The 22,264-nt window shown below is 61.8% G+C and overlaps 3 protein-coding genes across 4 annotated transcripts; 2 read left to right on the forward strand and 1 right to left on the reverse strand.

Annotated features, from left to right (window-relative positions):
• Positions 1 to 127: 127 nt before the first annotated feature.
• TESK1 (testis associated actin remodelling kinase 1) lies at positions 128 to 12,249 on the forward strand. The gene is made up of 10 exons (XM_064438024.1): positions 128 to 591; positions 7,518 to 7,639; positions 7,781 to 7,829; positions 8,058 to 8,204; positions 8,354 to 8,436; positions 8,795 to 8,885; positions 9,130 to 9,213; positions 9,687 to 9,776; positions 9,891 to 10,041; positions 10,282 to 12,249. Exons 1-10 carry the CDS (start codon positions 373 to 375, stop codon positions 11,322 to 11,324), a joined length of 2,079 nt encoding a protein of 692 aa, XP_064294094.1. The 5' UTR covers positions 128 to 372; the 3' UTR covers positions 11,325 to 12,249.
• Positions 12,250 to 13,842: 1,593 nt separating this feature from the next.
• CD72 (CD72 molecule) lies at positions 13,843 to 17,140 on the reverse strand. The gene is made up of 7 exons (XM_064438626.1): positions 17,056 to 17,140; positions 16,881 to 16,970; positions 16,570 to 16,659; positions 15,737 to 16,051; positions 15,341 to 15,489; positions 14,867 to 15,018; positions 13,843 to 13,994 (listed from the first exon to the last, which is right to left on the reverse strand). The coding sequence occupies exons 1-7, from the start codon at positions 17,138 to 17,140 to the stop codon at positions 13,853 to 13,855; spliced, it is 1,023 nt and encodes a 340-aa protein (XP_064294696.1). The 3' UTR covers positions 13,843 to 13,852.
• Positions 17,141 to 19,384: 2,244 nt separating this feature from the next.
• LOC135310469 (B-cell differentiation antigen CD72-like) lies at positions 19,385 to 22,264 on the forward strand. 2 transcript variants are annotated; one of them, XM_064438080.1, is made up of 5 exons: positions 19,385 to 19,609; positions 19,711 to 19,803; positions 20,735 to 21,049; positions 21,179 to 21,327; positions 21,985 to 22,264. In XM_064438080.1, exons 1-5 carry the CDS (start codon positions 19,465 to 19,467, stop codon positions 22,123 to 22,125), a joined length of 843 nt encoding a protein of 280 aa, XP_064294150.1. In that variant the 5' UTR covers positions 19,385 to 19,464; the 3' UTR covers positions 22,126 to 22,264. The 2 variants fall into 2 exon arrangements, with proteins under 2 accessions (XP_064294150.1, XP_064294151.1); XM_064438081.1 differs by lacking the exon at positions 21,179 to 21,327.

A 22,264-nucleotide genomic window follows, 5' to 3' on the forward strand; every position in this document is an offset into this window, starting at 1 on the left:
TGCGGACATCGGGGTGTGCGGGACCCCCGCTGCCCACCGGTGTGTTGGGACAAGGGGACTCCGTCCGGTCGCGGCCGTGGGTCCCAAAGAGTTAACGGGGCTGTTCCCGACCCGGCTCCGCCCCGCCGGTGCCAGCGCTCGGGGCGGCGGAGGCGCAGCGCAGGGTCCGCGCCGGGGTTCGGGGCTCCGCCGCACCCCCCCCTTTACCGGACCATGAACACCGTCCGCCCCGCCGCGCCTCCCGCGCCGCGCCGCCGCCGCCGCCGCCGCTAGCATCGCCCCGGGGACCGGGCGGTGCGGGACGGGACCGGGGTGGGGCGGGGGGGGGACGCAGGCGCCCAGGCGGCGGGGCTGCCCGGCCGGGGGATGTGAATGGCGCTGGGGGTTCTCGGCGGGACCGACATGGAGTGGGAGAAGCTGCCGCGGCGGCCCGGGGAAGGCGAGGGGGAGCCGGCGGGGCCCTGGCCGGGCTGCGGGCGGCTGCGGCCCTCCTCGTACCGGGCGCTGCGCAGCGCTGTCTCTACCCTGGCGCGCATCGACGACTTCTACTGCGAGAAGATCGGGGCCGGCTTCTTCTCCGAGGTCTTCAAGGTGTGCGGGGCGGGAGCGGGGATGGCGGTCCCCGAGGCATCCCGGCGGGTTTGGGCATCCCCCGGGGAGCGCCGCTCCCACGCATCCCTGCCCAGGCCCGCCGTGGGGTGCGGGGGGTGGGGGGGGGGGGGGGGTCGGGGGGGTCTGGCCTCCCATCCTCGGCGGCTGGGCGAGGTCGTAGGGGTGGTGGCGTGCGGCGGAGACCGGGTGTACCGGGGACCCCCGTCCCCGCCGGGGGTGTTGTTCTTCCATCCCTCTGTGCAGGGGGAGGGGAAGGGCGGCTCTGTTTACAGCCCGGGAAGGCTGAGCGCTCCGAAACGCTGCGGCGTGGGTTGCATCGGGGCAGCGAGGGGCGGGGGTGGGGGGGGGGGGGTCGGGGCACCAGTGGGTTGCGGGGCAGCCCATCTCCGGGGACCCCTGTCAAAAGCCTGGAGCCCCGACCCCGACAGGCCCAGGGTGTGCCTCTGGTAGGGGATGCAGGCAGTGTTTGCAGCCTGTCCGAGGTGATTTCCAGCGTTGGTGGGCCTGCTCCAGCCTGCCCTGGGCAGGTAGCGACCCACGGGAGGCCCTCAAAGGTGACCGGATTTGGGAGAGGGGTGTGATGCTGCACAGCAGCACAGGAGATGGTCCCCGGCTGGGAGCCTTGGAGCTCCCTTTGTCCTCCATCCTCTCTGGACTGACAGAGTGGGGACACCCGCATGTGGCCTGCATCCTCCTTAGGGTGCTGGTGGGGTGCTCAAGGTCCCAGCAGCGTGGCAGAGGTTCGTGGTGATGGTACCTTGCCGGCCCATGCAGGTCTGCCAAGGCTGAGGGGCTGTGCCCTGCCCTGCTGCCACGGCCACCTCTTCTTCAGGGGGGAGGTGTGTGTACTTGTTTTCATCCTGGGCGTCACTTAAGGCAAGGACTGTCCATTAAGAGCAGCTTTGGACTGGGCAGGACCCCCACCCCCTCCCAGCACAGTCACTGAGGTCCCAGGCAGTGCTGTGCTGCGTCCCCTGCGTGGGACCACACTGCCACGTGCAGCACACCTGGGTGGCCGTGACCCAGCAGGACCCTGGGGTCCCTCTCCAGCCCTGCCGCTGTTCCCCACTCAGCAGGTAGACCACAAGACCCAGCTCCTCTGCAGCCACAAAAGAGGCGTCCTGCAAGGGGCCACAGCAGGTGTGCGGTGGGGTCCCTCTCCTCTGTGCTCCCTCCTGCCCCTGTGGAGCCGTGGCCTTTCCACTGGCTGGGTTCCTGCTATTGATCTCTGGCTTGGAGTGCGCGGCAACACCTCAGAGCAGAGGGAGGCATTTAATAATGTCAGGCATGGATACAGCTCTTTAATAATGGATGCTTCCGTGTCTCAGCCAGGCCACGGTCTCTCCTTGCCTCACTGTTTCTGTTTTCCCAGGCCCTATGAGAGCCACAAAATGCTCCTTCTCTCGCTCATTGTTCATGTTCTTGTGGGGCCACTTGGATGTAGGATTTGTGGGGCCGACAGAGGTTAGGGGGGTGGGACTGGGATCAGGCGGCAGGAGCTGAGGTGTGTGCATGCTGGAGAGGAGGCAGGGGCAGGAGGGGGCCAGATGGGGCTTTGTGCTTGTGTGGTGGGTTGAGTCCAAGAGCTCAGCAGGATGGTGGGGCAGGCCTGGGATCTGAGCTGGGGTTTGGCTGCCTGAGCTTGTGAGGAGGATGGAGCTTGGCAGGGCAGCACAGGACCTGTTTTCCTCCCACATCCCTTGTTCCTGCTGTTGCTTTCTGTGGCCGTGGCTCGCAGCTCCCTCCTCCATGTGGCTGCTGGGTCCTGCCTCATTCCAGCCTTGGTGGGTGTGGGGAACGAAGAGGTGACCCGGACATCTCTGTCCCTACGCAGGTAGCTGAGCCCTGGTGCGCAGCTGAGCCAGGGCCAGGCGGGGTGCTGGGGTACCAGCACACGCATCTGACTGTGTTCCCAGCATTAAAGCCAAAGGACTCAGCTGCTGTCCCAGGCTTGCCCCTGGGTTGAGCATTATCCCGCTCCAGCCAAGCACTTCTCTCAGAAAGGCTGTGCAGAGCAGACAGGAGACACCAGTAATGAAAAGCTGCCTTTTCTCTGGGGATTGTTCCCATCTGATCCCCTGCTGTGCTGCAGAGCTGGGCTGTTTCCCTCTGGAGCAGCTGGTTCCCATTCCCTTTCCCTATGTGACTTCAGAGGCACCAGGCCCACTTATTTTCTTGGGTACATGGACATTGGAGTGAGCTGCCTCTCCATCTCCAATAGACAGCAGATTGAGCCAGCTGTGTTTGTGCCAGACATTTTCTCCAGCCCTTGAACCACTGTTGCATCTCTTCCCCAAATCCCTCTCTTACTTTCCTGTGTACGGTCTGCAGCAGATGTGAAGGCTGCCGGCAGCATCCTGGCTTCGCTCTCCTGGGAGCTGTATCCGGACATCTTCACTCATCCCACTCTGCACCTTATGCCCCGCTGTTGCACATCCTTTTGGAGACACTGCTTCCCAGGGCACAGCTCTTCCGTGTGCTCAGCCCAGCACCCCATTTCCATAGTGCCTGGGGCGGGGATTAGTGGCTTCCAGTGCATACAGAAGCTTTGGCACTGCTGCCGTCTGCCCATCTCTGCTCACTTCCCCGCCAACCTTTGAGATTTTGTATTTACTCCCAATTTCCCAGTGCAACTAATGACACAACTCCCTCTCTCTTATCTGCTGCCCTTCATCAGTGGACCTTGCCTTGTTTTACAAAGGAGGGTGGAGTGGCATGACACAGATCGGGAAACTAAGGCAGGCGGGGAGGAAGTGAATTTGCCAAGGTCAGCCAGTCGCGCAAGGCCGGGAGCAGCCCTCGCATGGCTGTTGACACTCGGGAGCCCCGGGCACTGGAAACACGTTGTGCTGACTAGCCCAGGACCTGCCAGCACCTCGCCTACACTGTCACAGAGTGTGCTCTGGGGTTGCTGGTGAGGGCTGGCGAGGCCCCGGCTCTTGGTGTGCCTGGGGTGCTGCACTTGGGAGCGCGGGAGGTGAGGGCTGCTGATGCTTAAGCATTCATCAGGGGTGGATACTGCGTGCTCTGCTCCTTTTGCTTCCCTGGAGGAAGTCTCTCTTGACTGATTCTGCCTTTTCCATGTGATAAACAGGTATTCCAGTCCTACCCAGTAAAATACCTGTTGTGCTACTGGGATTCCCACGAGCTCAGATGCAGCTGTCACAGACGGCTATGGTATTACCGGCGGCATTGCTAGCTCCCTTACCTGCCCTCCCATCTTTCCCCCACTGGGCTTCCCAGGGCAAGGGGTGCAGGATGATGTCCCTGTGTGACTGTGCCTTGCCTGCGCCAGGCCAGTGCAAGGGGACGTGCGCTGAGCGGGGTGATGTACAAGCCTGACCCTGGCATGGAGTGCAGGCGGGCTGGCTGCTGAGACCCCCGGGTGGGGGTACCAAGGCAGGGGCTTCATCCCATGTCTAGACGGGAGCACCGGCTGCAGGGAGGGAGCAGGCCGTCTGCTCGCTGTGATTAGCATGCTCTTTAAATAAGACTCTAATTTCCGCTGTTAAAAGAGCTCAGATCCCTTGTGCCCAGGCTGGGGCCGCAGCCAGCCCCATCCCATCCCCCAGCCCCGCGCACTGGCAACAGATGGGATGGGGACTGACACACCACGGCACCCCGGCTCAGCCGTGGTGCCCCCATGAAGCACTCAAGCAGAGGGGCCTTGTGGAGTGCTGGGGGGCATTGGTGAGAGGTGAGGACTTGCCTGGTTCCTGGGTGGGGGCCGGCAGCTTGTCCTCCCCCCACACCCCAGCATGGCTGCCCGGCTTAGCTCAGCTCTGGGGAATGCACTGGGATTCCTGGGCACCATGCCAGAGCATGGAGAGGCGAGGGGGGATGCTGTCCTGCCCTGGGAGCCTCTGCTGCCCGCTGCCTTCCCCAGATGGCGGCAGGGAAGGAAACCTCCTTAGCAAGGGGCTGCATCCTACCTGGGGTCGTGGCTTGCTCCCTTCTCTGCTGTGCCTGCTGCCAGAGGGCGGCTAGCACCTGGCTGGACTGGGTAAAATGGCCAAAACCTGTGGGAGGCCGTGGAAAGCCCAAGGGAGCATAACCCTTTCCCTGCCAGCCCAGAACATGCAGGCAAGACAGTAGGACAGGACCTTACAAGCAAAGTCAGGGTGCTGGATGTCCTTGAGGAGGTTGTGTCTGTGTGCGTGGGGCTGGGACTGTCCTGGGAGCTGCTGGGGCCCTCCCTGCCCTGGGAACAGAGTCTGGGAGCAAAGCACCAGGGCAGGGATGTGCTGGCCGGGGCTCCTGGGGCCCCAGGGAGAAATCCCAGTGAAGGGGCTTTCACCGGACCTTCCCTCTCCGAGGCTGCCCCTCCTCCAGGATTGAGGCATTAGGTGCTGTGTGGCTGCATTGAGACCTGACCCAGCCTATTGCAATGGCAGGAGGCTTATTAACGAGCGATTAAGCCATGAGCACATCCCAGCTATGTAGGGTTAAGCCAGAACCTGCCAGGGGGCTGCTCCGTGAGGCAGGGACACTGGCTGCTGACAGGGACCCAGCCAACCCCATGGTGCATGGCCACCAAGTGCCAGCACTGCGAGTGCTGCCTGGCATTCCTGTCGTGGGCATGTGGCGCCAGAGCTTTGCAACCCACAGCCATCCTGGCGGGGCCGAGCCTGCCTGTGCCGTCACGCTGGGTCCTGGTGCTTGGCAGCTGCCGGTGCCAGCCAAACCGACCAAGCCAGTCCTGCCAGCCCCACACAGCGTGGGAAGGGAAGGCAGCGCTGCTGCTGGGCAAGCTGGGTCGGGAGTGCTGGGCTTTGCTGGGCAGCACCCGGTGCTGGGAACTTGGCAGGCCTGGGGTGTCCCACTGGCCTCATCCAGGCTCTGGCTCCCTTGGCTACTGGCTCTCAAGGAGTTGGAGGGGCAAAGGGAGACCCTGCCCACCCTGCTTTGGCCAGGCAAGTCCCCTCCTTAAAGCCTGCACAGCCACCAAAGCCAGACTGGGAGCCCCATTTCCGTGTCTGGTGCTGCCTCCAGCTGCCCCACGCATGGGGGTGGGATGGAGGGAAGGCAGCAATGGTGGGGTTGGGGTGGGGGTGCACTTTGCCCTGCCTGCTGGTGCAGGTACAGGCAGGGAGACCCTGGGCACCAGGATGGGACTGGCAGCAGTGCCAGGCACTGCAGATAAGGCGGTGGGGTGAGCAGGGAGGACCTGGGTTGCCATTAGATGGGGAGCTCAGGGTGTGCACAGGACTGGAGCAGCTGTGCTCCCCACAGCAGAGACCACATCCCACAGCTGTCACCCTGGGATGGGCTCTCCCTGAGCCTAGGCATTTTGTCTGGTGCTCAGCGAGGAGGAGGCATGGGGGAACCCATCCTCCCTTCTCCCCACAGCATGGTGGGGGGCCAGGATGGAGACCCACAGTGGCAGGTGTCTGGGGTGTCCCCTCCTCACTCATCCAGAGTCCATCCTGATCTCTGCTGCCACATGGCCCCTGCCCACAGGCCAGGGATCCCAGCTGGCCGGCTGGAGGTGACGCAGGTGTAACCGGAGCAGGGTGCCTATGGGCAGGTGGCTGCTGAATTATTCAAAGCCTCTCCAAGAACTCAGTGAGCTGCTAGTGGCACAGCAGCATCCAGCCAGAGTATTGCCTCTCGGTTCCACTCTGCCTAGGGCTGGTTTGGCCTTGGTGCACACAGACACGTAGAGGGATCTTTATAAAGCATTAATTTCTCCCCAGGCCCTTTGGTGGCAGCCAGCTGCTGCCCATACCCTGTTTACTGGGTGCTGGGTATGTCTCCATCTCAGCATACACCCCAGGACAAATGCTCCCCGAAGCAATGCCAGCCATGGGGTGGGAAGAGAGCCCCGGAGTGCCCAGCACACCAGCCTCCCCCTGTTGTGATAGGGACAGGAGTCAGGCTATGAGCAGTATGGGGGACACTGGGGACCCTATCTCCAGCCAGCCCCCCTGTGTTTTTGCCCAGGAAGGCAGTCCCTGAGGCGAGGGGGTGTGGGGCGGGCCAGGGGCTGGCACCGGCACAGCAGCCTCAACCAGCATCGACTAAAAAGGAGAAGAGCGGGGAGCTGACAGCAGCGCCAAGGAATGTCTGCGCCTCCGTGCACAGTTCGGTGTGTGATGGGGGGCAGCTGGGATCCACCAGCTTGTCTGCCCCACCGGCTGTTGCCCTCAGGGGGTGTCCCATCCTAGCCCCAGCACCCACTCAGGAGGGGACCCTCAGCACCGGTTCAGCTTCCCCCAGCACAGTGCTGGGTCAGGGGATCCCCTGCTCGTCCCTCACACTGCACGTGCTGGGGGACCACAGAAGGATGAGGGTGTCTGTGTTTGGGCACACTCCCAGCTGCTGTTCCTGGCAGGGGGCCAGGCCCCCAGCTCGCATGACAGCATTAGGCTGGGGACAGCTAAATATACAGCTTCGTCCGAGTGCCTTGCCCCGCCAGGATGGGGTCATGCACTGGGGCAGCGTTAGCCACCCCCAGGACTGGTTTGGGGGGCAATGTGCCCCCTCTATCCTCCATCCCGTGCTGGTGGGGTCTGGCTGGCTGGTACAGACTTGAAAAAGCTATCCCAGGTGCCCCCCAGTCCTGCACCTGCCTGTCTTCCAGCAGGGCTCGGGTCACAGCTTGCAGGAGCTGCTGTTGTGTCTCCAGAAGGGCTGGGCAGTGTAGCATGGGGGGCGGGACGGTGCAACAAGTGGCATGCCATGGGGAGGATGGGGATGTGCATCATCAACACTGGGGGTCCCTGGGGTGCTGCTGTGCCAGGAGAGCCCCCCCAAGCCCTAGCAGTCCCTGGGGTGCCCTATGCCTCAGGTGCGTGGAGTGCTGAGCCCCTCCTCTTGGGCTGGGATAGGTACCAGGTGCAGGCTGGTGTCCGGGGAGGCTGTGGAGGCACATGGGGCTCAGCCTTCTCTGCACCCCTGTCCAGGTGCGGCACCGCCAGTCAGGGCAGATCATGGTGCTGAAGATGAACAAGCTGACCAGCAACCGGGGCAACATGCTGCGGGAGGTGCAGCTGATGAACCGCCTCTCACACCCCAACATCCTCAGGTAGGACCTGTCCCCTGCTGCCATCCCCATTGCTCCCCTTTTCCCTAGCCTGGGGTGGGATTTGGAGCTACAGTTGGCACTGGGTGAGCTCCTGGGGCTGGCCTCCACCGTGGCCACCCTCAGATCCCCTCTGTCTCGTAGGTTCATGGGTGTGTGTGTACATGAGGGACAGCTGCACGCGCTGACGGAGGTGAGAGCGGGGCAACAGCCGTGAGTCTTGGGGTTCCTGCAGGGCTGGGGAGGGTGCAGTGATGGCTATGGGAACACTTTCTTAGCCTGTGGCACACGTGCAGGGTGAGATCTAGCAGGGAGCTGTACCATGGGGTGGTTGGGGGATTCGTTGGAATGAGAGATGGGCATCCAGCATTATGGGAGGGAGGGGGGTGCAGTGGTGGGATGGTTTGGCTCTTCCCATCAGTACATCAATGGTGGGAACCTGGAGCAGCTGCTGGACAGCCCTGTGCCCCTCTCCTGGTCCATGCGTGTCAAGCTGGCCCTCGACATCGCCCGTGGCCTGCGCTACCTGCACTCCAAGGGCATCTTCCACCGTGACCTCACCTCCAAGGTACGGGATGCTCCAAAGCATCCCATTGCCCTCATTGTCCCATACCTACACTACTTCCCCAGGCATGGCCAGCTGGGGAGCAAAAGACTGCGCTGCCCCGGGCCATCCTGGGAGCTGTCAGTGTGACGGCAGTCCTCCTTTGCCCCCAGAACTGCCTGGTGCGCTGCGAGGCCAATGGCTACACGGCTGTAGTGGGTGATTTCGGCTTGGCAGAGAAGATCCCCACCTACAGGTGCATGGGCAGCATTCACCCATCCATCCCCATCCTTGCAGTGGGGATTTTCCAGCCCACTTGGAGCAGGAGCTGGGGAGGGATGGACATTTGGGGTGCAGCTAGAAGGGCAGGGATGGGGGCAGCAGGGATGGTCGCTGGCAGTGGGGACTCATGGGATGTGTTTGGGGCTGGCTAGGAGTGGGTGAAGAAGGGAATGGTGTGGGTGGGGAAAGGTGAGTGTGTAGGGTGCATGGAGGAGGTTTAGCGCAGGAAGGGAGATGGGGGTGGTGATTTGGGCTGCCCCAGCGGGAGGATGGGAGGCCGGACGGGGACAGGGGACTGTGGGCAGCCCCTGATGTCCCAACATGTACCCCAGCGAGGGCAGCGAGAAGGAGCCGCTGGCCGTGGTGGGCTCCCCATACTGGATGGCGCCCGAGGTGCTGCGAGGGGAGATCTACAACGAGAAGGTGAGGCTCCGTGGCTGCTGTGTATGGGGCTTTATCCAGGCTTGCACTGCCAGCAGTTTGCAGGATTTGCAGTCCTGGGGGCATTCGGGCACACAGAGGGAAGGAAGTGGGCATCCCTTGGGCGGCAAGGTGGCGGGATCCCCATTGTGGCTTCGCAAGGAGGAGGGCGGGCTGTGGGTTCACGGAATGGTGGGCACATACTTCAGGGCTGCAAGAACCCCACGTGACTCCCTGCTCTCTGCAGGCTGATGTGTTCGCGTACGGCATCATCCTGTGCGAGACCATTGCTCGCGTCCCTGCTGACCCTGACTACCTGCCCCGCACCGAGGTGACTCCCTGGGATGGAGGCAGGGAGGGAGGGTGGCGGGCAGCAGCACTGGGGCTGGGAGCCCTTCACGAAATAAGGGGGACCATCCTCCTGTGCTGGGTAGAGTCCCATGTGCAGGAGCTCCCCCACATCACATCTCAGGGCAGGGGTTCTGTGTCACAAATGGTGCCTGGGGACGGGTGCTCTCTGCTGATAACCTGTCCTCGGAGGCCGTAGTCAGCCTGGGTGGGAGAAGGGGACAGCTGGATTCAGGCATAGAGCAGGAGGGATCTGTGTCCCAGCATCCACCAACCTTGGCCCGACTTGGGGTGACCCCAGAGTGCCCTCTTGCTGTGCCCCAGCCAGGGTGCTGCCCACAGCCCTGGGTTGCACTCAGTCAGTGTGGGGAAGGGGGACCTGACCATCCCAGGTCCCCCAGGCCATGTGGTGCCCCAGGAAACCCAACCTCACTCTTCCTCCTTTACCTGGCACAGGATTTTGGTCTGGATATCACCACTTTCCGCACCATGGTGGGAATCGACTGCCCAGCGGCCTTCCTCCAGCTCGCTTTCCACTGCTGCAGTGTGAGCCTCCCATCTCCTCTGCTCTTCCCTGCAGGGCAGCTGGGCAGGGCAGGCAGCCTTGCCTGGGGTGCTTGGGGGGCTGTAGACCTGACAGGGAACCCCTCCTACCTGCAGATGGAGCCCACCTCCCGCCCCTCATTCCTGGAAATCACGCAGTGCCTGGAGGGTGTCCTGCAGCACCAGCCGGGTTCTGAGGGTGCCGGGGCCACCTTCTTCAGCGGTGGGGAGAGCCTGCCTGCACCTGGGACAGCAGCCACGCTCAACGGTACTTGGGTGTCCCAGGGAGAGGCCATAGGGGTGTGCAAGGAGGGGGGATGTGGGGTGTCCCATCCTACCTCAGCAGCTGTAAGGGAAGGGGACGGGGGTTGCATGAGGTCTGCAGGATGGAGCAGTCACTGTTCCCCCCTTGGGGTGTGCCCCTGGGTTGTTGGTGCCCAACACCCTGTGGCACCCCACCACCAGCAGCTGCTGGCAGCTGGTGACCAAGTCCTGTGCCCGTGACCAGGGGTAGCCGGGAGGGTGGCCAGCCACGCTGAGCAGTCGCCCCTACATGAGTTGGGGACACAGCACCTGCAGCTGGACCAGCGCCTGTCCCGCAGCCAGTCCGACATGTTGCCCCTCAAATCACCTGCCCTGCTGTGGCCGCCAGAGCCTTGCAGCGGGGCCAGGACCAAGGAGACACCCGCCCGCGTAAACCCCTTCTCCCAGCGTGAGGACCTGAAGGGGGGGAAGATCAAGCTCTTCGACACGCCGAGCAAGTCGGTCATCTCACTCACCTTCGACCTGCCACCCCCTGCCCCACTCCAGCTCAGCACCCCTGTGACGCCGGAGCCTGCCATGGAGGTGCAGTGTGACTTCTCGGCTCCCGCCGCCACCCCCCGAAAGTGCCACTCACTGCCTGCCTCCCCAGAGCTGCCCCGCCGGGGGGACCTGGCGCTGGGCGTGGGGTCCCCCCATCCCACTGATGACCCCCAGCCCCCCGCCCTCCTTCCTCCTCCAGTTTGGGGACGAGCCTCCCCCTCCAGCTCCAGGGTGGAGGAGTGGATGGACTGCGGCCCAGACAGCCCTGAGCCACTGCAGCCCCCACTCCTGCCCCCCAACAGCAATTTCATCCGCACAGCATCCTCGGGTGCCCAACCCTGGCAGCCAGAGCCACGAGCCCCCAACGGGCTCCTCTTCAACAACAACCATGTGGTGGTCAGCAAACCCCTGGCTTGGGGCAGTGGGCTGGAGCACGGCTTTTCCGAGCTCAGCATCCCCTGCGCGGCGGCCCTGGAGCGCACAGAGCGCGCAGCCATGCTGCCTGGGCATGGCTCCAGTGCCGTGCTGGAGCAGGATGAGGTGCTGGCCTGCCCCGGCTGCTGCCTGGGTCCCTTCAGTTTCAGTTTTGCCTCTGTCTGCCACCAGCCAGCACCCAGCCCGCCTCGCTACCAGAACCTCAACTGTGAGGCCAAAAGCCTCCTCTGCCATGACCGGGGCCGCCACCAGAAAGCCCCGGGGCCGGTGCTGGCAGAGCCCAGCCTGAAGCTGCCAGAGGCACAGTCCTAGTGCTGGGGACCCCAGGGGAGCGGGGCTGTGTCCAGCCGCCCCTCGGACCTCTCCGCCACCACAGCGCCGAGCAGGTGTGGGGACCCGGCACATCTCCATGGTCCATCCTCGCTCACCATGGTGCCCTGTGCTGTGGCCACCATGGTGCTGCCCAGGCGCTTGGGCACCTGTCTCACTGGGATCAGCCTCAGTGGTCTGTGGGGAGCCCTGGGTGTGGGCTGGGTCCCTGCCGGGGACTGAAGTGCAATAACACCCCTGCCCTGGGCACACTACAGCACTGCCCTGGGCAGCAGGGCTGGTCCCCCATGGGGCCCCCAGGGCTCATACCCTGGATGTGGGACCCCCCCTTCCCCAAGGGCTCACCCCATTGTGGGCTCTCAGGAGAACTGGGAGCCCCCTGCAGCCACCCCAGTCCAGGGGGTGAGCTGGGCTGGGCTGAGGACAAAGGGGTCAGTGTGTGTGTATATGTGTTTTTTTTGGGGATCTTATGAGGCTGGTGTGTGTCCCCACGCTTCCCTATAAGCATGGGGAGCACAACCAGTCTCTGACATGGAGGGAGGCATGCAGGGGTCCATGAGAGGGGCGATGCCCATGGGGCAGTGCACAGGCAGGATTGCCAGTGCTGGCGTTGCCCCCACCCACCCAATGCCGAGGGCTGGGTGCTAAGCCAGCACAGTGCCCCGTGTCCCCCTGGCACATGGGGTCAGAAGTGGGGTGCCATCCTGGCACTGGGAGGAAGGGGCCAGTGAGCAGCACAGCCAGGCTGCCCAGCCCCTGGCAAGGATGGGAGCCGGCTTTCCTCTCTCCCTCACAATGCACTGGTGAATGCAGAACTCTTGTGTTTTTTATTATTAATAATAATAATTGCTAGTAATATATACCCAGCTTATTTAAAGTGTTCAATAAAAACTGAATGTCCCAGCAACTCAGGCTGCCATTTCTGTCTCTTGAATGTCAGACATGCAGAGGAACCCAGCCCCAGAAGGTTGCACAGGCTTGCCTGCTTGCCTGGGGCTTCTAGGGAGTCCTTCAGTGACTACACGCCAGCCTGGCATAGCCCAAGTTCTCAATGCCCCCAAAGTGGCCACCTCAGCTGAAATGGCTTAGGTCAAATTCCCATTTATTATTTTGGTTCGTTGGGTTCCTGCCCTTGAGTCTGTGTCTGTGGTGGTACACAAGAAAGCAAAAAGCAGACAAGCTGTGTCTCTTTATTGCTACAAAGTGGGTTCAGCCAGTGGACGAGACAGAGGAGTGACACGTGGCACCTCCAAAAAGCCTGCATTTAATACCCTTTTGCTCTTTAAGCAAGCTAATTCATATAGCAATTAATCAACTATATATGGCACACACGACCCCATAATAAACTGAGAGCATCTTCGCCTGGTTGAACACAACTTCCTCTGCTCTTGCCTGACTGCATTGTTACATCAGGGCTATTTTGCTTAATCTTCATGTGTGCACGTGTGCAGTAACTATTTAAAGCCCTGATGACTTGTCTCACAAAGCATCAGTCTGCTGCAAGTGCCATATTGCTTTTGCTTTTGAAAGTCACTGTCACATTATTGCTCTACTTCCTAATTAGCCAAAAAACCCCTAACACCAGCACAGGCATTGGCCAATTCAGATGCAATGTCCCTCTTTGGGCCCCAAGGCTTTTCCAAGGCTGTTCCTTGCTGGGTTGTCTGAAAGCTGTGTCCAAGCTGCTCCTGGGATGGGGCCAGGCAGAAAGTCCCTGCTGTGGGGAGGGGACCTGGCCGGGTGTGGGGCAGTGCTTTCCCCACTCCCGTGTCCTTGTATGCCAGCACTGTGCTGGGGATGTTGCATGGCTGCAGCGCTGAGCGTCAGGGCCTGCACCACACTGTGGCTGGGTCCAGGCTCCCAGCCTCTGTGCTCAGGAAGAGCTAGCATACAGCATGCAGGTGTGGTGCTGAGCTGTGGGGCCTGTACCACTCTGCTGAGTCACATCGGCCAGCAGAAGATGGCCACTGCTGCCACCTCTCCCAGCCTGTGTGATGTTGGAGCATCAGTGGGCATCGCTGGGAAGGACCTGGGCAGCCCTTGGGCAGGGGTCTGTGAGAGGGAGGGGAGTTGCTTGCATGGGTGGGACATCCCGGGCAGGGGTACAGCAAGGCTGAAGCAGAGGTGGTGCGAGGTGCAGGTGCTGCAAAGGAAGGCAGAGGGTGAGGGTGAGGTGCTGCCCTGCCTCCACCACATGCAGCAGGGCTAGGAAGGCAGCTTGCAAAGGGGTTTCCCCCACCTTGCCCCTTTGCTGCACCACAACTTGGAGGGAGGGCAGGGGTGCAGAGCTACTGCAGACCAGGCAGCAAAGGGATGGAGGCAGGCTCCATCCAGCACAGGAAGGTGCCTGCCTCCCTCTCCCTTTCCAAAGGAGGGAGTCAGCATGCCCTATGCAGATGCCCAGGCTCCCTGCCTTCCTCCTCACACAGCCCATGGGCTCCATGCACCCCAGGGTTTGGCAGATCCTGGCATCAGCACACTCACCGCAACAGTGCTGGGGTCAGCGGCCATCATGCCAAAAAAGGGGAGCTCGGCCCTGCTGCCTTCTCGCAGATCCAGAGCTGCAGGTCATCAGGACTGGAGCACTGCGCAGGTTTGATGTTCCCACGGCTTATTATGGCACAGGACCCATTTGACTTTGACTGCCATGGCCTGGATGGGGAAATGACATATCAGGGGGCTGCCACCACTCTATATGCTACCACCTGCCTACTCAGCGTGGCTTTTTGCATGCTGACATGGCAGAGGTAGAGTGCTGCAGTCAAAGCGGGTTGATTTCACAGGCTGAAGCCTCAGCTGACATATCCTTGCCCTTCCTCGGGCAGGCTGAGAAACCCCTCTGCAAAAGGTTTGCATTGCTCATCACTCCCCTTAGCCTCCCCCCTGCTTGAATCTCAGCCTCCCTGCAACAGCCGGCAGTGGGGAGAGCCCAGCCCTCTCCAAGAACATGTGGATGGCCGGAGGAGCTGCCCTGGGCTGCGGTGGGGTGAACTTTCATGATGGGGCTGAGGATGGGGAGGTGGGCTGTGGGCAGGGGCTGGGTACCCAGCACCTGGACAGATGGGTCTGTTCCTCCCCACTGCTCTCAGACACCACAAGAGGAAACGGTGGTGAGCTGAGGAGGGGGTGCACGTGGCAGGGAGGAGCCCAGCACCTTCTGCAGGCGGGAAGGCTTGATTGCCCCTCGAGGAGGGACCAGGGAGGCACGTGGGTGATAGAGGTGATGCTCGAACACTTTGTCTAGACCCCAAATAAAACTTGCGGTTTCTTTGTCTCCTCTCACTGCCTCCTACTTGTGCATGCCCTGTATGTGTCCTCCCACTGTGAGTCTTAGCTTTCCATTTGCACAGCCTCTAAGCATCTCATCACACCTCTGCACCTACCTCCCCTCAGCCTCAGCTGCTTTGCTGCTCTTTGTTGCCCAGTGTTTGTGCCTGGGACTGGGTACCAGTGGGATTTAAAACACTTCCTAAAGCCATGCTGAAGGAGAAGGGGTTTCAGCAAGAGGCTCTGCTGCCAGGTACCTTTCATAAAGGGAGCCATCTACCCAGAACCAGGCGTCCGAGATCACCTCACCATCTGGGCCCTCTTCCTCCAGCCAGCCATAGTCATACCAGGGGAAGCTGCCCTTCTGCAGCCCGATCCAGTATGGGATGTCCGCATTTTTCAGGAAGGCCTGGGGAAGGAGAAAAGGGGCCTTCTAGTAGATTTTTCATGGTACCTATGTGCTGTGGTGTTTGCAGGGGGTGGTCATCTGCCCAAGGAGCCCTTGGGGCTGAAGCTCCTTGGGGCAGGACAGCTGAGCAGTCCTGGTGCCCTGCTCCAGCTTGGGCAGCATCCAGGGGTGCCAGAACCTCTCTGCCCCATGTCCACCACCAGCCATGTGCTCTAGAGATCAGCCTTGCACCCTCCAATGTTTCAGCAGGCCAGGGGCCCCAAAGCTGCTGGCCCACCTGGGAAGCCCAGGGCTGGATACCCAGCTCTGGCCAGCACCCTACCGGCACAGTCCAGCGACTCCAGGATTTGGTGATCAAGAGCTGAGAATATTTCTTCTCACATTCCTCTCTGCTGTCTTCCCATGTTTTCTTCTCAGACGAGATGAAGAGGCACTTGCCCCTGTACAGCAGCCAGCCTGAAGGGCAGCAATCTGGGGGCAGGGGCATATCTCAGGTGCTTGCTCAGCCACAGATGCCCTGAGGGGAGGACTGGGAACAACCCCACATCTTCCCAGCAGACATCACAGGCTCTACTCTGCTCTAGGCATAGCTTCAGCCTTTGGACCAGCCTGTCCCCACCATGTCAACAAAACAGCCAGTGTTTGTGCCTTGGGACTGCACCCACTGAGGAGTGCCAGTGCCCTGGGGCACCCCATCCCTACTCCACCATCACCCTACCTATAGCCGTGCAGGAGCGCAGGATGGCCACAGTGCTCTCGCTGTTGTTGAGCTTCCCCTGCACCTCCTGCATCTCCTTCTCTGTCTTCCCCAGGACACCCATGACGCGCCTTAGCTCGGCATCCAGGCTCCCCAGCTCCAGGCGGCTGCTGTTGCCCTCCTGCCACGCTCGCTGCAGCTCCGCTCTGGCCCACGCCAGCTCCAGCCGCGTCTGTTCCAGGCTCCGCTCCCGCGCGCTCACCTCCTGTGAGAGGCGGCCCTGCTCGGCCGCATGCTCCTGGGAGGCGTCCCGCAGGCTGCGGGTGACCTGCCAGTCTGGGGACAGGGGGGTGAGCTGGGGCACCGGCATGGGACAGCCCACGCACAGGGACACAGGACTGCTCGGTGGGTGGGATGGACAGGACAAGGCGGGAAGGTATCCATGCTGGATGAGAAAGGATGGGAAACACACGACAGCAAAAGTGTACGGTCAGCAGCTGGGCAGGACCTAGCAGGGGAGAGCAAAGCAAGGCAGGACAGGGTGCAGGAGCAGACAGAGCAAGGCAGTGGCAGGGAGGGTGCAGCAATACAAGGCTGGGCAATGCCTGGAAGGGAAGGGAAGGGAAAGGAGCAGAAACTGAGAATTAGGTGGGGAAGGAGGCAAGGGAGGCACCCATGATATGTGAGGTATGCAGGGCAGCTTGTGGCAGACAGGGCAGAGGGACCCAGCTATGACCTGTGTGCGTGGGCAGGCCTCTATTGACCCCCCTGGTCACCCACATCTGCCTAGCTGCCTCCCTCTTCCACTGCTGACCAGCCACCCCCAGACCCAGAAGTGCCAACCCCTGACTCACAGCAAACCCCCAGGGCCACGGTGGCCACCAGCAGCAGCAGGCAGGTTGCCAGCAGCCCCACAAGGATGCACCACCACCGGGACCAGCACCCTGCAAGGCACAACCGACCACAGGCATCACCTGGTGAGCCAGGAAACCCCAGGCAGCCCCCGGACCTCCCACCTACACAGCAGAGTAGTAGCATGATGGCACAGATGGCACAGTGTGGGCACTTCCTCTCATCAAGGATGAGAGTGGAAGCACCCCAAAACACCAACCACTGCCCACGCCAGGACCTCCCCGGGTCCCCTGGGCTCCAGCCAGGCACTCACCTGGGCTGGGCTGGGACCCATCCCCATCTTGCCCGGCAGGCGCCGACTGCATGTTCTCGTAGGGGCTCTCTGCCTCATCCATTCCAAGGGCTGTCAGAGGAAGGCAGGTGAGAGCGGCTGAGTCCAGAGGACTGGGCATGGTAGGGGCAGCATGGGGGGTCCCACAGGTTCTCACCTGCCTCCAGCGCCTGGCTGGCCGTGCTCCGGCCCCCCATCACCTTGGCAAACCTCAGGTCAGCATAAACCACGCTCTGGGCCATGTGGGCAAGCGCTGGGCAAGCCCTGAGCTCTGCTGGCTCCCACCTGCCCTTGGAACACCTTTCTGGGATGATCCTGCTCCCCGGTGATTGTGCTGTCTCTCAGGGGGTGCAAAGGAGAAGTGTGGCCAGCTTCTACAGAAGCAGAAGTCTGCACTGAGCTACAGCAGATGAGAGCAGCGAGGCATGGCTGTGGGGACCAGCATCCTCTCATTGGTCCCAGCACCACCATCTTCTCCCCTCCCACACCCTGGTAGTGTTCATGGTCCCCCCCGGCCATGTGGTAGGGCTAGGGCAGCAAGGCCTGAGGTCAGGGCAGTGGCAGAGCAAGAATGGACCCCAATTTCTGGGCCAGCTGGGGGAACTGGGGGAGAGCAGGGTCAGCCTGGGCACAGGAGCACATTGCCCTGGGGACAGCACTGTGGAGGCAGGGTGTCTTCACGGCTGCAGATTTCCCATCCCAGCCTCTGGGAATGGGAACTTCCCTATGATGTACCTTGTACCACTGCCTCTCATCCTCTCCCTGGTTCCCTCCTAGAAGACCCCAGCTTCAGCATCGCTCCAGCCCCCACCCCCCCAGAGAGTTGCATACAGCAATGACACCTGCTTTGCCTTCCCCTCCCCAGACCACAACCCCAGCGCTCGCAACATCTCCTCAGTCCCAACCTCCAGCCACAAAGAATCTCAGAGGTCGCTGTTGAAAGGCAGCTTTCAGAAAGGGTGCTGAGCTGGGGACCAGTTGCACATATCTCTGGACACAGCCGTTTCCTGGGGACAGGACTGGAGGTGTGTAGGGGTGCTGGTCCTGCAAGGCCACTCTCCATCATCTCTGCAAGAGCAGGGGAAGTCCTTCATCACTGGAGAAAGGCAAAAATCGCACCCAACTTCAAAGGGGACAGGAAGGAGGTTAGAAAGGTAAAGGCTGAGCAGCTTCCACGCCATCCCCAGGAAGAAGGTGGAGCACGTCCTCCCAGGCACACAGTGGTCCAGGCCCAGGGAGGACATGGTGGTGGCTGGGGGGGAGCCAGGCAGCATTTACTAAGGGCAAGTGGCACCTGCCCAACCTGCCTGCCTGCTGATGTGGGAGCACTGGGGTGGGGACAAGGCGTGAGCAATGGGGGCCATTTATTGTGACGCTTTGAGGTCTGGGACATGGTTTCCCATGGTCTCCTTGCTGACAGAATGGGGATATGTGGCCAGAAAAAAGGGAGAAGAGCAAGAGGTCATGTTGCAATGTGGAAACCCCTTTTAGGTCTTAGGGCAAACATTTCTGCACAGCAGCAATGCTCAAACCCTGGAGCAGATAACAGAGAGGGGCAACCTCCATCCTGGATGGGACCAGCCTCAGAGCCACCTGTTCCCATACGGAAGCCATCACCACTCTCCTCTGCCCCAAGGATTTGGATTGATTATTGATACAATGAACCCTGAAGCTCTGTCCAGCACCCTACCCCTAAGCTGCACCCCACCACCGTCCCAGGGGACCTGAGCAGTTTCAGGGTGTGGAATGGGACAGGATGGTGGCCCCAAGGCTAAAGCAGGGCACCAGTGCCCATGGCTGTGCCATTCAGCTCCTGTCTGCCACACTTCACAGCAAACTTCTGCTTCTGCAGAAACCAGCCGCACATCTTTGCCCCCTGAGAGGGGGGGCAAGGGCAGAACAGCAGGAGCTGTCAGGGCCATCGGGGCAGCGAAAGGCACGGCGAACAAAGTCAGTGGAGAGATGACCTTATGCCTTCCCCCTCCCACACAGGGCTTGGGCTGGGCAGCAGCCCGTCTCCTGGTGCCTGCCCAGTCTGAGGAGGCCACAGCCAACATCCTCACTTTGCTCTGAGGCTGGGCGATGTGCGAGAGCCTACAAGGCCTGGTGGGTCTCAGCTTGGAGGGATTTCCTCCTGGGGGGTGTTATGGTTTCAATATAGACCACCTGTGTTGTGCCAGCAGCACGCAGCTCTGGCATGGACATTCCTGGGAGTCCCTCCTGCCACATGCAGAGGACCGAGCCCACACAGTCACTGCATCCAGTCTCCCGAGCAGGAGCTGGCATGGGGAAGGTGGCAGGGCTCTCAGGGCTCCTCGCAGCCTGGCGAGGCAGATGCAGAATGTGCTGCCTGGGGTAGGGCTCAGTCACCTCCCACTCCCCGAAGCAAGAGCGGCCTCAGAAATAAACCCACTCTTTGCAAATAGAGCAAGTACTTCTGCTTTTCTGCACATGAAGAAGTGGCTCCACCCTACGCAGTCTTGGCCACTGCCTGCCACCCCATCGTGGTGCAGCAGGGCAGGACCCACTCCCCGGACTGCCACTGCCCAGGGCAGCGCCTGCCCACATGGCCCAGAGCGTGGTCTACGCCGACCTGAAGTTTGCCACGGCCCCTCCACAGTCTGCCGCCGCCTGCCCCGCAGACCCCGATGAGGACGACAGCCCCTACGAGAACCTGCCGCTGGGGCCAGTGCCTGCAGAGCCCAGCCCAGGTGAGAGCCCGGCCATGGCCCCGCCGTGGGGATGCCCCGGCACAGGGTGGGCGCTGGGTGGTGGCAGTGGGGTGATGCCCGTGGGCGTTCTTCTCTTACAGGGCGCTGGCCCCGGCGTTGGCGTGTCCCCGTGGGGCTGCTGACAGCCAGCCTGCTGCTGCTGCTGGTGGTCGCTGTGGCCCTGGGGGCTTGCTGTGAGTCGGGGCCGGGGCCGCAGGGTGGGGTGCAGCTGGCAGGGGCGCACTGGGAGCAGCTTTGGAGCTGGGTGAGGGCCGGGCTGCTGGGGTGCTGGTGCTGGTGGCCCAAAGGCAGAGCTGCTTCTTGCGTGGCCTCCCTGAGCTGCTCCTCATCTGCCTGCACTGCCTTCCCACTGCCTCCCACTGCCTTCCCATTGCCTTCCCGCTGCCTCCCAATTCCTTCCCAATGCCTTCCTGCTGCTTCCCGCTGCCTTCCCACTGCCTCCCAATGCCTTCCCATTGCCTCCCGCTGCCTTCCCACTGCCTCCCACTGCCTTCCACTGCCTTCCACTGCCTTCCCGCTGCCTTCCCACTGCCTCCCACTGCCTTCCTGCTGCCTCCCAATGCCTTCCCATTGCCTCCCATTGCCTTCCTGCTGCCTTCCAATGCCTTCCCACTGCCTTCCACTGCCTCCCACTGCCTTCCCACTGCCTTCCTACTGCCTTCCCTTTGCCTCCCATTGCCTTCCCACTGCCTTCCCATTGCCTTCCCAATGCCTTCCCACTGCCTCCCACTGCCTTCCTGCTGCCTCCCAATGCCTTCCCGTTGCCTCCCATTGCCTTCCTGCTGCCTTCCAATGCCTTCCCACTGCCTTCCCACTGCCTCCCACTGCCTTCCTACTGCCTTCCCATTGCCTCCCCGTTGCTTCCCCATTGCCTCCCTTCAACTTTCTGTTTCCTCCCACTGCTTCCCCTTTCCTCCCCTCCCCTTGCCACCATTGGGGCTTCCTTTCCCTCCCCACTGGCACCCCCAGGACTGCCTCTACCCATGGTCTGTCACCCTTGTCCCACTCCCCCTAGCAAGGGCCATGCCCTGAGCAGGGGCAGTCCTGTGTCCCTGTGCGTGGGCTGTCCCATGCCGGTGCCCCAGCTCACCCCCCTGTCCCCAGACTGGCAGGTCACCCGCAGCCTGCGGGACGCCTCCCAGGAGCATGCGGCCGAGCAGGGCCGCCTCTCGCAGGAGGTGAGCGCGCGGGAGCAGAGCCTGGAGCAGATGCGCCTGGAGCTGGCGTGGGCCAGAGCGGAGCTGCAGCGAGCGTGGCAGGAGGGCAACAGCAGCCGCCTGGAGCTGGGGAGCCTGGATGCCGAGCTAAGGCGCGTCATGGGTGTCCTGGGGAAGACAGAGAAGGAGATGCAGGAGGTGCAGGGGAAGCTCAACAGCAGCGAGAGCACTGTGAGCAGCCTGCGCGCCTGCGTGAATACAGGTAGGGCCGTGGCGGTGTGGGGGGACAGGCAGTGATACTGCCGGGGAGATGTGGGGGCTGATCACAGCCAGGCTGGTCCCCCCGAGCATCCATAGGTGGGCAAGCGCCTGAGTGTGTCCCTGCCCCCAGATTGCTGCCCCTTGGGCTGGGTGCTCTACAGGGGCAAGTGCCTCTTCATCTCGGTGGAGAAGAAGAGCTGGTACGAGAGCCGTGATGACTGCCGAAGCAAATCTGCTCAGCTGCTGGTCCAAGGCAACTGGCCGTCATGGACCGTGCCGGTACAGAGCCGGGGGGGCTGCGGCACCCCAGGAGGGTGGGGGCGATGGTGGGGCTGGGCAGAGCCCTGTGGGTCCAGCGGCAGCGGCACCTGCAGAGTTGCTGGGGTGGCACCGTGAGCCGCGAGTTCCCATTCTGGTGGGCTGTGGAGAGGAGCACAGCTGGCCTCGGTGCTCCCGAGCATCAGGTGGGTGCTGGGCATGGGGCAGGTGGTCAACACCTCCTCTCCCCCCAGTATTTTGTGCAGGGGTATCGTGCCTCATACTGGGTCAGAGCACAGCTTTCTTCTGGCATGAAGAGGATTGTTGTATGGCAGGAGAGCAAGCATTTCTACTCATAAATGTAGCAGTCCTTCACACAAGTACCTATCCTTTAGCCATGTGGGGTCATGCCATTTCAGCCCTGTGAGACCCCCCTGGCAAAGGGGCTGATGCTTCCATGAGCAGTACCCTGAGGGAGGGGGCACTGGGCAGACCCTGGCATTTGGCTGCACTGCTGGTTCTCCACGTGGCAGAGCAGGAGGCTGGGAACATTGCCCTTCCTCAGACTGATCCCAGTGCCAAGCACCCTGCTATCCCAGCAGCACTGGGTTCTGTGAGAAGTAGTGTCCACAGTGAGGATGCTGTCACTGCCCCTCCAAGATATGCCCCTTCTCATAGGTACGACCATTCTGCAGACTGCAGGCTATCAGCAAGCATGAAAATAGAGCGTTCAAAATGCTGGAGAAAATACCAGTGGATCTGCAAGCAGTCCCTGAAGCTGAGCTGTGCATTCAAGACCTTCTTGCCTCTCCTGGCTGAGGCCTGACTGTACTGCCACCCCACTCCGTCACAGGACTTGAAGACAGGAGCTGGGTGTGCACCCAAGACCCTCTCCCCTATGCACACATTCCTTCAACTATGTTGCAAAGCACTGGGAATGGGTGTCTGTATTTTAAAG

The sequence above is a fragment of the Phalacrocorax carbo genome, chromosome Z, assembly GCF_963921805.1.
Source record: "Phalacrocorax carbo chromosome Z, bPhaCar2.1, whole genome shotgun sequence".
Classification (NCBI taxonomy): Eukaryota; Metazoa; Chordata; class Aves; order Suliformes; family Phalacrocoracidae; genus Phalacrocorax; species Phalacrocorax carbo.